This window comes from Spodoptera frugiperda, chromosome 1, assembly GCF_023101765.2.
Source record: "Spodoptera frugiperda isolate SF20-4 chromosome 1, AGI-APGP_CSIRO_Sfru_2.0, whole genome shotgun sequence".
In the NCBI taxonomy this organism is placed as follows: Eukaryota; Metazoa; Arthropoda; class Insecta; order Lepidoptera; family Noctuidae; genus Spodoptera; species Spodoptera frugiperda.
Genome location: NC_064212.1, coordinates 3,756,960 through 3,772,111, shown reverse-complemented (window position 1 = coordinate 3,772,111; position 15,152 = coordinate 3,756,960). Strand labels below are relative to the sequence as shown.

Sequence of the window (15,152 nt, the reverse complement as noted above, 5' to 3'; positions counted from 1 at the left end):
GGTAAGTAATGTAGTTTACTAAAATAACTAAGATTTCGTTCAAGATTCTTTTTATTTCCTTAAATAAAAACCGTCGGTACAAAGACTTATAACTACAATAAATAGTTAATTCAATAAATATCACGGAACAGGAATGCTTAAGTACAATATTACGCAGTTACATTGATATTTACATAATACAACATTAACTACATTTGCGTGCAAAAAAGTAGCACACAGCTCAGCTCTTTTATTCCCAAAAATATCATTATACCTATTTTGTAGTTTCGATTTATTTATACAGTAAGGAAATTGAAAAATGCTTTGTGAAATTAATAAAGTTTTCACACTACGAAATAGGGATGATGATGGGATATGGAAAAATCTTTTTAGTCTGTCAGTTAGGCAATGAAAACATATTTGACACAATTTTTTTTTTGTCATTAACAACGCTTACATAAAACGAGTCAAAGTTAAGGAATGGGAGCCAATACCTACGTCATTTCTTACCTAGAAATGACGTCACGTATTATTTCAGATCAATATATATTCGAAAGTACATGGCAGAACGAAAAATATGTGTCTAATGTTTTAAAATAATTTACAAGATGGACATTAAAATAAAAATTAGTCATCTATCCCATTGACGCCTTTGTCTTAAAGCCATTAAAAAATGACAATAGAAAGAAAATATTGTGTACCTACTTTTTTGCACGCCATTTTCTAAGGTAGACAAAAGTACAAATAGTTAAGTTTACTATATTGTTATTATACGTATTAAAAGTGTCTTTCATTAGCTTAAACCTCGAATCTAATTAAGCCAATTTGTCATCTTTAACCTTCATTGCATGAATTAACAATTAGGCTATGTTGTGAAGAAAATCTGTGTGAAATGTTATTATTATTTAGACTGAATAACAAATTAATCCGTTTTTCTATAAGTGCAATAGAGAAAATATACATGACGGATGAATTAAGGTCATAACACAGGTAACAAACATGGCTCCGACACGGCGTTTTTGATTTGGAAACAATGCAAAAAGGCTGCAAGCGCGCTACAGTGCGCTTGCCACCTTTTTGTTTGGTTGACGTTATGAAACATATCATACGATATACGATTTAAAGTTCAAGTTTAAATGACTATTTAATTGCTGGGTTGGAGCGGTGCTTGTTACGTGTGTTATATTTAAAACTCCGATATATAAATTAGTGTTTAAGATTGTCTATAGAATAATACTGATTTTATTAACAACTTAAAACTAACATTGGAATATTTTTTATACATTTCCTAATCCCGACACATCTTGTGAATATTATATTCGTTGTGATAAATATTAAATGTGATTTATTATAAGTACACATTTCTTATACTTGCTTACAATTTATAAGTAGAACTTCTAAAGTATTTAAAATGAACTGTGTGGTTAAATAATTAAAACAATATCGTGTATTTGGTAATTCATATTTGCAATAAATATACAAGTTATTTACTAAAGGAATGTAAGTACATAAAGGAATGATTTTTATGTCTAGTAGGTACCTATACATACTACTTTACAGTTTATTTCATGGAAATCTAGAAGTCATGTATTATATTGTGGAATGTTTAGACGTTTAAATAAGTCAGAATATCTTTTATGTGATATGTAAGCGAAGGCGGTGTGGAAAACGTGTGGGTAACATAGGATTTCCAATCTTATTGTTTTGTAATAAGGATGAAAATCTTCGAAAATTATTGGAAGGTCTCTTACACCCAGATGAATCTACATACCTACACTTTCCGTATCTTGAACTTACCAAAAACACATTGAATTCAATGTCATGGAAGAAGTTACGGTCACCAATTTCCTTACTCTCCATTCCCGCGTTCGCTTACTACAAAAACAACACCCCATTGGACCATTTAGTCCACGTGGTCTCCAAAGAAATGTCCTCATTGGACCATTTCAACAACACTACTTACAAATGGCAATCCATTTGTCATCACGACATCGTTCGCAGTCGACTCTGCAGCACCAGTGGAAGGTGCAATTACAGGGTTTTATACTAGACTTCCTGATCAAGGCATGGCCTCGTCCACAGCAGAGTAGATCACACGATCCTGTTCTTGTCGTCCGTCCGATGCGACAGACCCGGCCTGACGTGCCAGCTGAATCCGTTCGAGGGTCCACGTCGCAGAAACTTGGTGATCTAGAAGATATAAATTTAGTTTGGAAGTGCTGAAGATGAAATGGAATTGAGAAGGTTAATTTCACGGGTTTGTTTTTCTCCAATGGTAATCTTTACGCGTCTTATACTCAAAAGGGTAGATAACAGGGCTGTAGTAGCAGCTAGGGTAGATAGCACACAACCCGTTTTCATCAGTAGTTCCAGCTATTAACTTATAAACCTGAATGCCTTTTTTTTTCTACAGGTAACAGAGTATTTTTACAAAGATTTTACAAAAACAAATGAGATATTAGCTCCAAAGATGCGACTAAAATTAATTTGTAATTATGAACTTACCTCTCAAAGAACAGCAGGCTGGTCTTCGGAGCAGGTCGCGCCTTCCCTCGCCTCCTGCCTCTGGGTCTACCTCTCAGCACAGAGGGACTATTATTTAACTCCTCTTGAGCTACCATTAGAGCCTACGAAATGAAAAGCATTTTACAGTTTAATGGCCCCTTTTTTATTCGGCCTAGATTATCGTCAGAAAGCTGTTGCGAATGACATTAAAAAGAATTAACAAAATGATTCCTTACTATTTACAGATGTTTATAGTAACAGGAGCCAATCAAGTTAGGAAGTTGAAAAGGCCAATTTAGACACGCATTTGCCTCATTCCTTTTAACAACTTATTAAGTTTTCTTTATTCAAAATTCTTCTTTTTCTTATCAACTGACCTTTCTATATTGTCTTTTGATGGTAGATGCTACAGCTCTGAAGTCAGGCGTAGCTCTCCAGCATGTCCTAAGCTGACAACTGCCTGACAACCCATGGCATTTGCATCGCACCTCCATATGGGACGACAGAATCTGTAAGTAAGGGATAGATATGTCATATTTATTTGTCTGGTTATCTATTAAGGTAACCAATTAAAAGTCAAGATCAAGCTACATATTTTAGATGCAGCAACATAAAACATACTTATTTTAAAAACTACACAAACAGATTTCAACGTAAACCCAAAAATGAGAACAGAAATCGAACAAAAACCAAAAACACGCAACCAGCGTTTCATAAATCTTACAAAAACCTGTCCGGATAAAAAGGTAACAAAGAAATCAATCTCAGCATCCACATATCATGAGCAAAATTACCCCTTACCCGACACCAGAACAACAGACTATTCGCAACCGAACGTAAAAAACTTGAACAATAATATGATACGAAGTTGGTCTCCCAACGCTTCGCATCGTAAATCCGTTGTCTCCATACGTGACCGCATCGACACTCCACACTGATTGTGCCACCCACCACTAGCTTAACATTTACATAATTAAACGCCTTACTGCAATCAAACTGACGTCTTAATTTCGCCAGAGCCGCCGGCCGAACAATTTCCTAAATTGAGTCGGAGCAAAAATTCAAATAAATCGGCATCCTTCACGCCCCTTCGAGCCGCGGACCTTAATAGCGTGGTATTAAGAGCGTTCGCGATAGAATTCACCACCCAAGACGTTTGTAATACGTTGTAATGAAGCCGGAATATTAAAAATGGTTCCGAACTGCTTATTATGTTCTCACCTCGACGGGGCGGCTCGTGAAATACGGTCGGCTAATGCGGAGCCCGAGGCCTCTCCGGCCTCCGCCACTACCAATAGTTCCTAATTGTGGCGCTATATGCAACACGGCTCAATTCACTTTTATAGCACTTGATCACGACTTGAAACGTGATGGGGAATCTTAATGTTGGATTCTTCTGAACCTGTTCTTTAATGCCTAATACAATATTAACGTATCGTTCTAGAATTTTAATACGCTCTTAAAGATAGACATTTGCATCTGCAAAAAAATTGTAATTAAAATAAATGCAGCTCCACAAACAATATTTCATTTCAACCCTTACCTAGGTATTAATTTAAACGAGATCCAACAGAAATAGTAAACGTTTGATTAAATCAGCAAACTCGAAGGGAATCATCATGAGAACGATTTTAATCATATGTTTACCCACTTACGTACATGCGTTGGGAATAAATCATTTAATTTAAGTGCTAAAAATAAACAACGGTTTAAGAGAAGTTCACCGTTTTTAATTAAACACTAGAAGCCTCAAAGGACTCAATCATCGGGTACCTATCATCAATCTAAATTACGTTTAAGCACTATACTTGATTTATTTACTTAATGACGTCTGGGCCCTTGAGTGGCTGAGTGCAGACTAAACGTGTTATCATTAAAGTGCTGTTAAAATATTATAGTTTATTTATGTGCTCCTTGTGTTGCTGTTGAGAGATGGCTCATTAAGGTTTGTTTTGATATTTTTGATGTTTGGCTTTGAGATAATTAGTGTATTAAGAATTTTATGTGTTATTTAGTCTGCTTTTAGTTATTTGCGAATGTAATGTTTTGGGAAAAATCTTTTGCTCATATCTATAGTTAGATAGCTTTTGTCAATAATTTCTCGGATTTTTTTCATTGACGCGTTCATTTTCGTGTCACATCTTTCATCTTTTTTGTGTCACAATTTTATCAACTTCGCCTCAATGGAGTAGGTTGTCCTGCCAACAAACTTTTCCATTTCTTTTGTCACGTTTCTGCTTAGGATATAAATTATTCTTTAGTTTTCTTGACACCAAACATAAAACGAATGACACATACCTAATAGAGGTTCCTGTCCCCAAGCAAATCAGCTTATAGATAAACAAACAGCCGGACATTTGGTTAACATTGTGAAATGTGAATCACAACATAATCTCGCTGCCGATTAACAGACCAACGCTAATAGGTTTAAGATGACCGTGCTTAATCTGACGGGCAAATTAACCATTAGTTTAACCGCACACGGAGAAGGCGCAGCTTCTAACGGTGATAGGGTTGTCAAAGAAGTTAGATAGGTATTTATATATGGATAGGTATTTGGTACACTTTTGGAGCAAATTTGAACGATGTATTTTAAATTTTTAAGGGAATTGTAGGCCACTAGAGTAGTGCGAAATGATATTAAGTAAGTCTAAAATGGCTACATTCTAAACTGTGGACCCTAGCCTTACTGAATTATTGAACATATCATAAGCAGAGCTGAATAATTTCATGAGATAGTGACAATGTGTAGTATTACGAAATATAAATATTTAATTATATAATAATGGAGGTCTATAAGTAGAAAAACGTATTTTTCTGCATATCACGACTGAGTTTCAGAGTCTGCTCAGTTTGCAATCACACACGCCCACTACGCTAAGAGATAGTAACTGATTTTCTATATTTATTTGTCTTTGAGACATCCCTAACAAATATAAAGCGGGAATTTTGTTACGGAATGACGTAAACTTGTTCGAAAGAGAGGTCGTGTTTATTTGGTTGTTCACTAGTTTGAATTGAAGGAATTACAAACTTATATTAATTTCAATGTCAATTTCATAGGAAATCTTCAGGAAACAGTATGTTTACCTGAAATAATATTGTTTAGAAGTTTAAGATTATTATCAGAGACAGAGGGACGAAAACACTTGAAGAACAAAGATTTGACGACTTGAAGAAAATAATGTAATGTAAAGAAAAGGAAACCATGCACTAAATGAATTGAAGTACTGAGTAAAGAAAATACAATACGGATAGAATAAATGATAGCGAAGTGTAAAAAAATAAACGACACATTACTAATTTTAACAGGGACTAGATGTTGTACTGTGATAAAAAATATGCTCATGTTAGACTTAATTTGTCTATTCTCAGTCTCTAAACAAACCTACCATTCACAGCTTACGTAACTCAGATCTAAATAAGCTAATACACAATATCACGAAACCTCATAAAAACAGAATATTAATTCAAATTCAAACAATGATTACAAAACACGTCAATTCCAATTCATCTTCCTTAATAACATTCCAAAAAAAATTTAACAAAACAATCTTCGAATCGATATTTCAGTCGTCGAAACAACGAAATATTAACTCTTCATGTGTGTGTACAGATTTTTTATAACATAATTATCACCTCGGCTCTCTAATGTGGTACCTAATTTCTTGTGTGGGTCGAGCCGAGATCTTTTATAGATCCCGCTGGGAAGGCTTGAAGACTGTCTGTTACACCGTCCTGTATCTATTTTGGATGTTAAACCATATTTCGGTTAAGGCGTTAAAGATTTTGAGTTTTAACGTGATTTTTCTTACGCTACCCGTTACAGTTGTCGGTAATTAATAAAGAATCAGATACATCAATACGTTGTTAAAATATGTTAAACTTATTCATTCTTTGCTTGCTCGGTTCTCCCACTTCGCATAAACAAATAACATTAATTCAATCGCTTAGCGCATACCGAGTTGCATTGCAATCGAATAGCACTTAATCTAAATTACCAGAACCGATTACCTTCTATGGATTATCTGTAAACGATACAAAGCTTGCAAAGATTAACTCCTATTCATAAATTATGATAATTTTCTGTACACAATACAAGGGCTTTATAAAACAACGATAGATATACTTGATTTAAATTGCCTTTCGAACAAACGTGTGCTAAAAAAGAGAAGCAATTTATCGAGTGGTTTTTGACGATTAATCTTGGCGATTAAAGGTTCCAGGTGGACGATAAAATGGCACCATCTGACGAAACGAAGCCACCTGTTGCGATACGGTGTGAGGAGTTCCGACTTTATTTTGACATTAATAAAAATATCATCGCAGGGGTTATTATAAGCGAGCGTGTCTAACAGATCTCACTGGGAGGCTGTTAATTATGTGGCCACAAAACAAAATGTCGGTACCGTCCCGAACAATGGTCAAGTGTGGTCGGACCACCGGCTTCGCTCTCACATTAATGGGTCAATTTACCTTCACGGCTTGATGCGTAATATGTAATATTAAATATTTGATGTATATGAACAAAAAGTGGGTGAGTTTACTCTGATCGTTGCAATTGATGGTTTTTCTTTAGGTTAGTGTATGTCTCTTGTTTTTCGTGTGCGGATTTAGTGATGCAAGGGGTATTTTGCGGAAGATGTAGATCGTCTTCAAAGTCTTGTGTTTGTATTTTTTTTGGAAGACTGTGGGTTAATTGTTCTGTATTATTTTGTTAAATGTTTAGATGTTATTTTTATATCTCAATTATTGTGATTATCTTTTTGCATGTAGGTACGTTATAAATACATGTATAGACTCCAACTTTAAATACAATTGTTTTATTATATTTCAGTTTCAATAATTATGTACCTATCTATTTTTTGCTTCAAACCAAAACATCAAAGTCTTGTAAATTAGCATTCTGAATTGTGTATATTAAAATTTAATAACACAATTAATAATAATGAATAATTTTTCCATAAAATTATTATAATCGCCATGAAATCATAATTACATGGAAACTACTTAGTAAACAATGAAATTTTAATTAGAGGAGAACATATAGCGTCTATAAAAATTAATTCTACGACGTTTAATATTTTAACGACTTGTTGTTGGCAGTAGATTTTAGTAATGGCAACATTGTAAGTAGCCGTTTTATTTAAAGATCATCCGATCAAATAATCGTAAACGTCAAAGCTCTGTGTTTAGTTGTAAATTATTTTTAATTACTACATTAAGTTGTGTGGCTCATCTCATCTAGGAAAATTGTTTTTCTACGGCTGGCTTTACTGTAATGTCTCGATGATTAAGATGTTTGGGGTTCAAACTTGGATCTAAGGGAATTTTCGGGTTTTCGAATAACCTGGAATTATGTCTGGCATTTGGCAAGGACTATCCTCTATTATTTGAGACTAGTAATATAACTGATGAAAAGTAGATGTTACACTAACAGCGTATAGCTTTGATACTCGCATTTGTCTGCTTCTCTGTATCTGCCTTCAAAACGGCTTCTCTATCCGTATCAATTACATAGCTCGTGACAACTTTAACAAATAAAGTAAAGCCAAGTCTCTCCCATTCACCAGTTCTCCGATATAGGTTACTAGCATTCCATACGTTTTTCACTCAATGTTAATTTTGACAGGTTTTGCCCACCATATTCAATATTTATGTAAGGCACAACCTCCATAATGGGTAACCTACTTTTTATACCACATTGTTCATAAAGATCAAAACTGATTAACAACACCATTCTTTGTCAGCGGGCATAAATTAAGAACACTACAACTGTAGATACAGCCTTATTATCTCGCTATAAATGTCACTAGACTCAGGTGGGTCCAAAATAAATTAAATGGCCGTCTCTCCAATAATTAACAACTACAAACGCATTACAAATTAAATAATTTGTACTTAAGCGTCGTGTTTGTATTAAAAAAACGATAGTACGAACGTAAATTGTATTAAATCGTAAATCCCCTTAATAAGTAAGCTCGGCTCGTGGTGTGCCGGTCTCATGTCAGATTTGGTTACGGGCATTAATATAATATTATTAACCAAATTATTTATGTCATCGGTCTAATCTAACACCAATCTTGTTGTGTAAAACTTAAGGTAGAGAATCGTGTTAATTGATGACGTTACGCCTGCAAATGTGAGTTTGTCGAGCAGTATTTAACTTTGGTTTGACATGTTTATTATTAGATGGAAGGGGCCTATTAAATTATTTGTAGTAATCCTGCATGGTAGGTCCCGATATTTTGGTTCAACTGTCCGGTACTGTTGTCAGAATGCTTGTAGCATTAGTTGGTGGCCACAAATCAGGGCTTACGGCATGTTTAGGTGTCAGTGAGGAAATTATAATGATACTCCGAAAGGAGATACGATGTGTCGGAATGTGTGTAATCTAGACGCGACTGCTGCTGTGGATTGAAAAATAAATGAGCTATGGATTACTGTAACAGTGCAATGTATTAAATATGTTGAAGTCATTGGTAGTAGCACTTTTAGAATAAAATTGTTGGATTTTTGGTTAGTCGAGCACTTTTTCAGGTTTCAGGGAAGGCAATTTTTGTTAGGTAGCAGGAGGAGGAGGAGGAGGCCTTAAATTCGCTTGGGTGTTTGGTAAACGTGCTATTTACTGTTGATTATTTCCTAGCGATATAACAAGAAGGACCTTTTATAATATAACAACAAAAAAAATATTACCGGTATACTCATTTAGCAACTCGTTTTTTTCCCGCGACGAACATATGGTGGACTATAAAAATAATACAAGTAAAAAAAAATCCGCACGTAGCTAAGTACCTACGTATGTACCATAATACCGTATATGACAAAGTTTATAGCACATAAAACGGGGTGTGATCACACAAAACGATCAGCCAATGCAATATAATACCATATTTTATAGGCATGTACCGCCATAACCGGTGACCACCCACGTAGTCGATTTACTAAGGCCACGCCCCTTTTACCTCACTACAATTTTTGAGAAATAACCTCGTGTTGCCTTGACGCCTTAGCTCACTAATTTAGACACCTACGATCATATTAAGTGTGATCCGTTTTTATTTAAGTACCTGTGCGTTCGGATTGAGCGATGGGTTTTGGTCGAATGTAGGGACTCACCTTTTTAGGGCGTTATTAAAAAAATCTTTAAATTCATTTATTGCTATTAGTAGATCATTGTATAGGATAAACTAAGGCATATTAAGTCTTATAGAGACTTATTACTGTACCTACCTACAGCAAATTGCAAATGTTTAATGAAATCAATTAACACGAATTGGTATGATATTACACAATAAGGACTTACAAATAAACATTGTTTTATTGGGTGAATGTTAGGATATCAGGATTAATTCGTTTTAAAATGTTTTACTTAAACAAGTAAAACATAACACCATAATTAGAATCTAAATACAATCTACACGCCATCTCAAAATCGACTAACCGCAACCCTGACACAATAGTAATTCGACTACTCGACTAATAACATCGTCGACATTTCAACCGTTTTCTTAAACGAATGGACCACACACACGAGTCATTATATTATTAAAACCTCACCCATTCAGAGGCCAAATTGACATGAATAAATTGGGTGTTATTTTTACGTGTTTCCCTTATAATCTTGTACACCTACGTAATTTTGTTGTAGGGGTGCTAGTGATGTGACGTTTTAAAAATTTTAGTCGATTTTTTTCATTTTTTTGATAACTGTCGGATTAGATTTCGTTCTGAAATCATGATAAAGTTCTAAGCGTGTGTAACTCTATGAAAGGGCGACGTTAGTTACAGGTAATAAGGGTCTTGCGGTTTTGATAGGTAATTTAAATTATATAGATGTCTACATTACTTATCTTTATAGGCACACTATGCGAGTATTTCAGTAACCCTCTGTCAAATACAGTTATCATATTGTCAATCTATTTGATCCATGACGAAGATTTGATCAAACCAACTTAATAGACCGTCGACTAAATTAATCGGTAAGTTGAAATAATCGATTATTCGAATAATAACTTCATCGATATTCCTATTCAAATCGAATTGAAAATTGACGGTTACCTCAGAGGCTAATTTGTGGTTGTCGCGTCACTAAATTATAGGTCGCATTCTTGTGTAGTAATGACCAGTTTATTTCAATAATTGAGATGTTTTAAAGGTTTTGAAAGTTTTTGGAATGGAAAACTGTTTTGGTGGCTCTGAGCATGGATATAAATTTATTTATCAATTGCATTATGGTTAATAATAAACTGTAATGTATAAGATTATCACAAAAGTATACTCGGTATGGTATAAAGTAAGGATCACCCGTAAGTCTAGAGGCGTTACAACTGCATTGCTTGGCCAGTTCATTGGGGGTTATCCGAAATACTGAGGCGTTACTGTTGTAGATTTAAGGGCTATTGTAACATCATTCACATGACGAAACACAACCAGAGCGTTGTTCCACGTATGAGATTTTGGTGAGGCCGTGGTATAATTCCGAAATCGAGCCGGCGGCCCGATTTAAAGCCATTTGCCGAGGAGCATGGCCGCCCCTCACTTAAAATTAAACTTTTAGGCCATAAAATGCCCAATGTTTTAATAAAGATAAATATTACAATTTACTTAATATCTAGCGTAAAAAATTAAAGCACTACCGGTCAGAGCTACGCTACAATAAATTTTGTGGCATTAAATTTAGCATATATAAATTGAAAATTTCAATACATATTTTATAGCAATACATTTCTTGATCAATAAAGCTCACTGTAATTAAATCGCAATAACTTTGTTCTTCACTAATATCCTATTTGTAATTCACCCCAGCACTAACTTAGCATACATAGCTAGGGTTGTCTAACGAAGTAAATTGAAGTGTCATTGTGTCATAGCGGTGTCTTTTGACTTCTCGCATTTCTCTCTTGAATATGACATCAAAGTTAATTGGAGAGGCTCATTCTTGCACGCGCGTGTATTTTCTTTTAATATTTATTTAATGTTTTAATGCAGTTGTCTAGTTGTTATTTATATACGGATGCTGTTGATCTGAAGTGTAATAAAGAAGTTGGTTTGGTATTTTATGTTTTGTGATGGTATTAGAAATGTAATTGAGGAAAATGAAAATATTTATAATGCCAAAGGAAGTTTGTATAAGTTTCTGGCTAGAGGATGCTAGAAAGCAGCTATCATACCTTAACTTCTGAAATACCAAAGAACAGTACAGAAAATGGTTTGCGACACATGACAAGTGACAGATGACAGAAATCGCACATAGATGATCGACGAATAAATCAACGGTTGACGTCATAAATCCTACATCACATCTATGAAGTTTACTTGCGAATAAACATGGATAAAACAACAGTTGGGCAGAAAGCTCGCCAGACACGATTCCTCGTCTGGTAGGAGAATCCTCCTTTTCATAAGGAACTTTACTCACTGTTCCTTAAAGGTTCAAATGTTGTAAGTTATAAAATATATTTAAAAAAAAACTCACCGATCTCCCAGCATTATTATTATGGACATTGATCTTGGACTGCAAGTCGTCCACCTGCTCTCGTACATCGAGGAACTTCTTGGAGAACTCGATGCCATAAGCCAGGTTATGTGAGCACCCACTCCATTCCCATTTGTTAACCTTCGCTCTACCGCGGGGGTCATGCGAGGCCCGGTATCCTAAAGGATCGCAGCCGCAAGATATTAGGCGCCCTTGTGCGCAGGCGCGGGCTATAGAGTGCGCCACTCCGGCAGCTGTTAGTGCGTAGAGGAAAGACGTTTCGCGAAAACCTGTGGGAAGGAAAAGAGGAGTGAGTGTAATGTAATTGTGCAATGGTTAGGAATCAGTTTTGTCCTAAAAGATAGATTTTGTTAAGTATTCGTTTATGGCATGATACCATTTAGTAAGGAATGCTTAGAGAAGTTTGCGTATTATAGGTACCTACATATTACATTTATGACATGATAATTTTGTCAAGTGACAAAACTGTCGCATTTACAATTCAACCAAAGCGATCTCAAATTCATGAACTGACAACAAGCTAAGTTTAGCTCAAACAGATAACAAGTTGTTGGCAAGCCTTAATTTATAACGATTCAATCAGAATTTACAAATACAAATGTAAATTATTCAGATATCTAAGTGAAGAAACCATTACAAAACTGGATTGTTTCGTAAATGTCAATAAAGTACGGTAAGTTAGGTGGCCACCCAAGCTTAAACCCGATTGCTCTCATTGGCATAAGCAGGATAAGTTAACTAATCCTGTTAAGCAAATCATTGGTACTAGGTGATCATGTAAACCGAGGAAAATGAATAAATATTTGAATATTGAATAGGACTCGCTTATCTCCGGGCTTTAAAGTTATGCGTTCGCGTTCGCAGGGTTAAAAACAGATTGCCAAGATGTTGAGATTCTAGATGTGCTTAGAGTTTGCTTGTTTGATCGGTCTTGTACTGTGAAGAAAGCTAATTCTATATACAGGGTGTAAAATACCCATATACATCAAGAAGCCCTGATGAATACAGGTTGAATAGAATCTCTACACAAAGTTTCAGCTTAAAATACGTTTAAAAAAATTAGTACCAATCAGATCGGATAGTTCTTGATTTCAAATCATACAAACGTGTCACAACACTACAGGGATCACTCGCTAATATTATGAAACATTTCCTCCGTCAATCTGATCGCCTAGTACCTGTCTACCTAATTTTGATTCGCATGCCGCCGCGATTTGGAAAATTCATAACTTGGTACCATGAAAACATGAGTTTAAAAACCCTTCCCGTATCGTTTGTTATGTTATCTAGAAACCGTTAAATTGATTTGTATACCCCTTTTTGTTACACGTTGTATAAATCTAATTCTAAATTAGATTTTATTTGAGAATCGTATATAGTTAAATGGGCGAATTATGCTGAACGGGACAAATCGATAAAACTTGAGCTTATTTCTGTGTGAAAGTACATTATTATTCAATGACTTAATATAGGTTTATGAGTTAGTAAAAATAGTTATTTCATAATTTCCAAATTGTAAAGATTTTTTCTTTATATTTCCTATTATTAGGTAATCGCCTATTATTATTTAAAATTTTCTTTCAAACTCAAAATGTAATGATTGAACCCCAACTACATATATTGATTTTAGATTTCCTTGTCATATCTAGAGAGTCTATGTATATCTTTGCTTCAACATGTATCTGGTTCTTTATTTCCCTTATTCGGTGTGTGGTCGGCTCGTCACACGGAAGGCGTTTCTTACATTCCTGTACTTTCTCACTTGTGTGGAAAAACAGTTCAAAATATTACGTGTATTTTGCAGTTTAGGACTGCTTCGTTGATCGATTCGTCGCAAGTTCGATTACTATGCAAGGGGTAGGGTTTGTGATCACCAGTTAGGTGAAGTTATATTGGGCTATAATTATTTTAACAAATATCTCTAAGTGATTGCCCAGAGTTTGGAACTGTGCTTGGTATATGGCAATTAGCTCACCCCCTAATATATGAGACTCACAATATATACCAACAGGTGAAAAGTCTAGAAAAGAATTTTAAAAGGATATTAATTCAATTACCAAAAAAAGACTAAAATCAAAACCAATCGACTAACAATTCTATCGAATAGTCAAAAACATTAGTTAAAAATTACCTAAATCATTTCAAACGCTGTCCATTACCGTTTTAACAGATAACTACTGCATAACCAATAAATCTGAAGCAACAGTGTACAGCGCATTCCGATGATATCGCGATACGGTATTTATCATACATAAAATAGAGGCTTCTACTCCACATTCGATAGAAGTAATATGACCAGAATGATCTAGAATTAAAGCAGGACTGGTTTGTAGTGTTACTTTAAAGAAAATCTTTTGCATTCGTATGTAGAAAACAGAAAAAATTGCCCGCAATGTAAAAGAAGATAATCTGGGGGCCTACTCTAATTCAACGAAAAACGAAGTTTCGTCCGAAACTTCGCAGATTGTGAACAAAAATGAACGAATGAAATGAAGATAAATAAATAGGTTTTGATATAAAATTAAAAATAAAACGTTATTTCAAGTAATTCTATTAGTAAATCAATAAAACCTACGGCCGAAGATTAAACGAAACTCCGGATTCGAGAACCGGAGTAGGCCCATGTGATCCGGAGCTGCGGACTACCAACCGGGTTAACCGGGGCTCCGGCTCGACAAGCTAGAGTAAGAATGGAATGGTTTCTAGTCAGTAAGAGTCTGACACTCCCTTTAGCGTCACCCAGGGCGGGAGAAGTCATTGGATGATTTTCCCCCGGAAAAAACCGATGGCCGATTCACCGCACCGAAGTGCAATCAATTGTGTCAAATTACCCTAACATGATAACAGTACCTATAATTCAGACACAAATTTGCATTCGAAATAGTGCCTAAGTAACACAGCCATATCGTATCATTACAGTTTAATTACGAGTTGTTATAAACTTTGTAATGAGAAATATATGTACGGCTATTAATTCGAAGCAATTAATGCAACTAAATATATGACAGAATATGCTTTGAAGTACAACTATGCAGTTGCCAAAGAGAATTATGTGTGTGACATAATGAGGACATGATGATAAATTTAAATACCATACAATTTCCAATACAATGACTGCCTCGTTGGTCGAGTGGTCACAAGTGCGACTGCCGTACAAGAGGTCTCGGGT

At 35.1% G+C, this 15,152-nt stretch overlaps 1 protein-coding gene across 1 annotated transcript in view; it reads right to left on the bottom strand.

Annotated features, from left to right (window-relative positions):
- Positions 1–1,129: 1,129 nt before the first annotated feature.
- LOC118273644 (protein Wnt-10a) overlaps positions 1,130–15,152 on the bottom strand; it is a 34,463-nt gene continuing 20,440 nt past the window's right edge. The window contains exons 3-6 of the mRNA XM_035590723.2: positions 11,963–12,252; positions 2,862–2,993; positions 2,485–2,606; positions 1,130–2,169 (exon numbers count right to left, since the gene is read on the bottom strand). Coding sequence (XP_035446616.2) covers positions 1,935–2,169; positions 2,485–2,606; positions 2,862–2,993; positions 11,963–12,252 — 779 coding nt within the window. The 3' untranslated portion in view covers positions 1,130–1,934. The remainder of the gene's footprint in view (positions 2,170–2,484; positions 2,607–2,861; positions 2,994–11,962; positions 12,253–15,152) is intronic.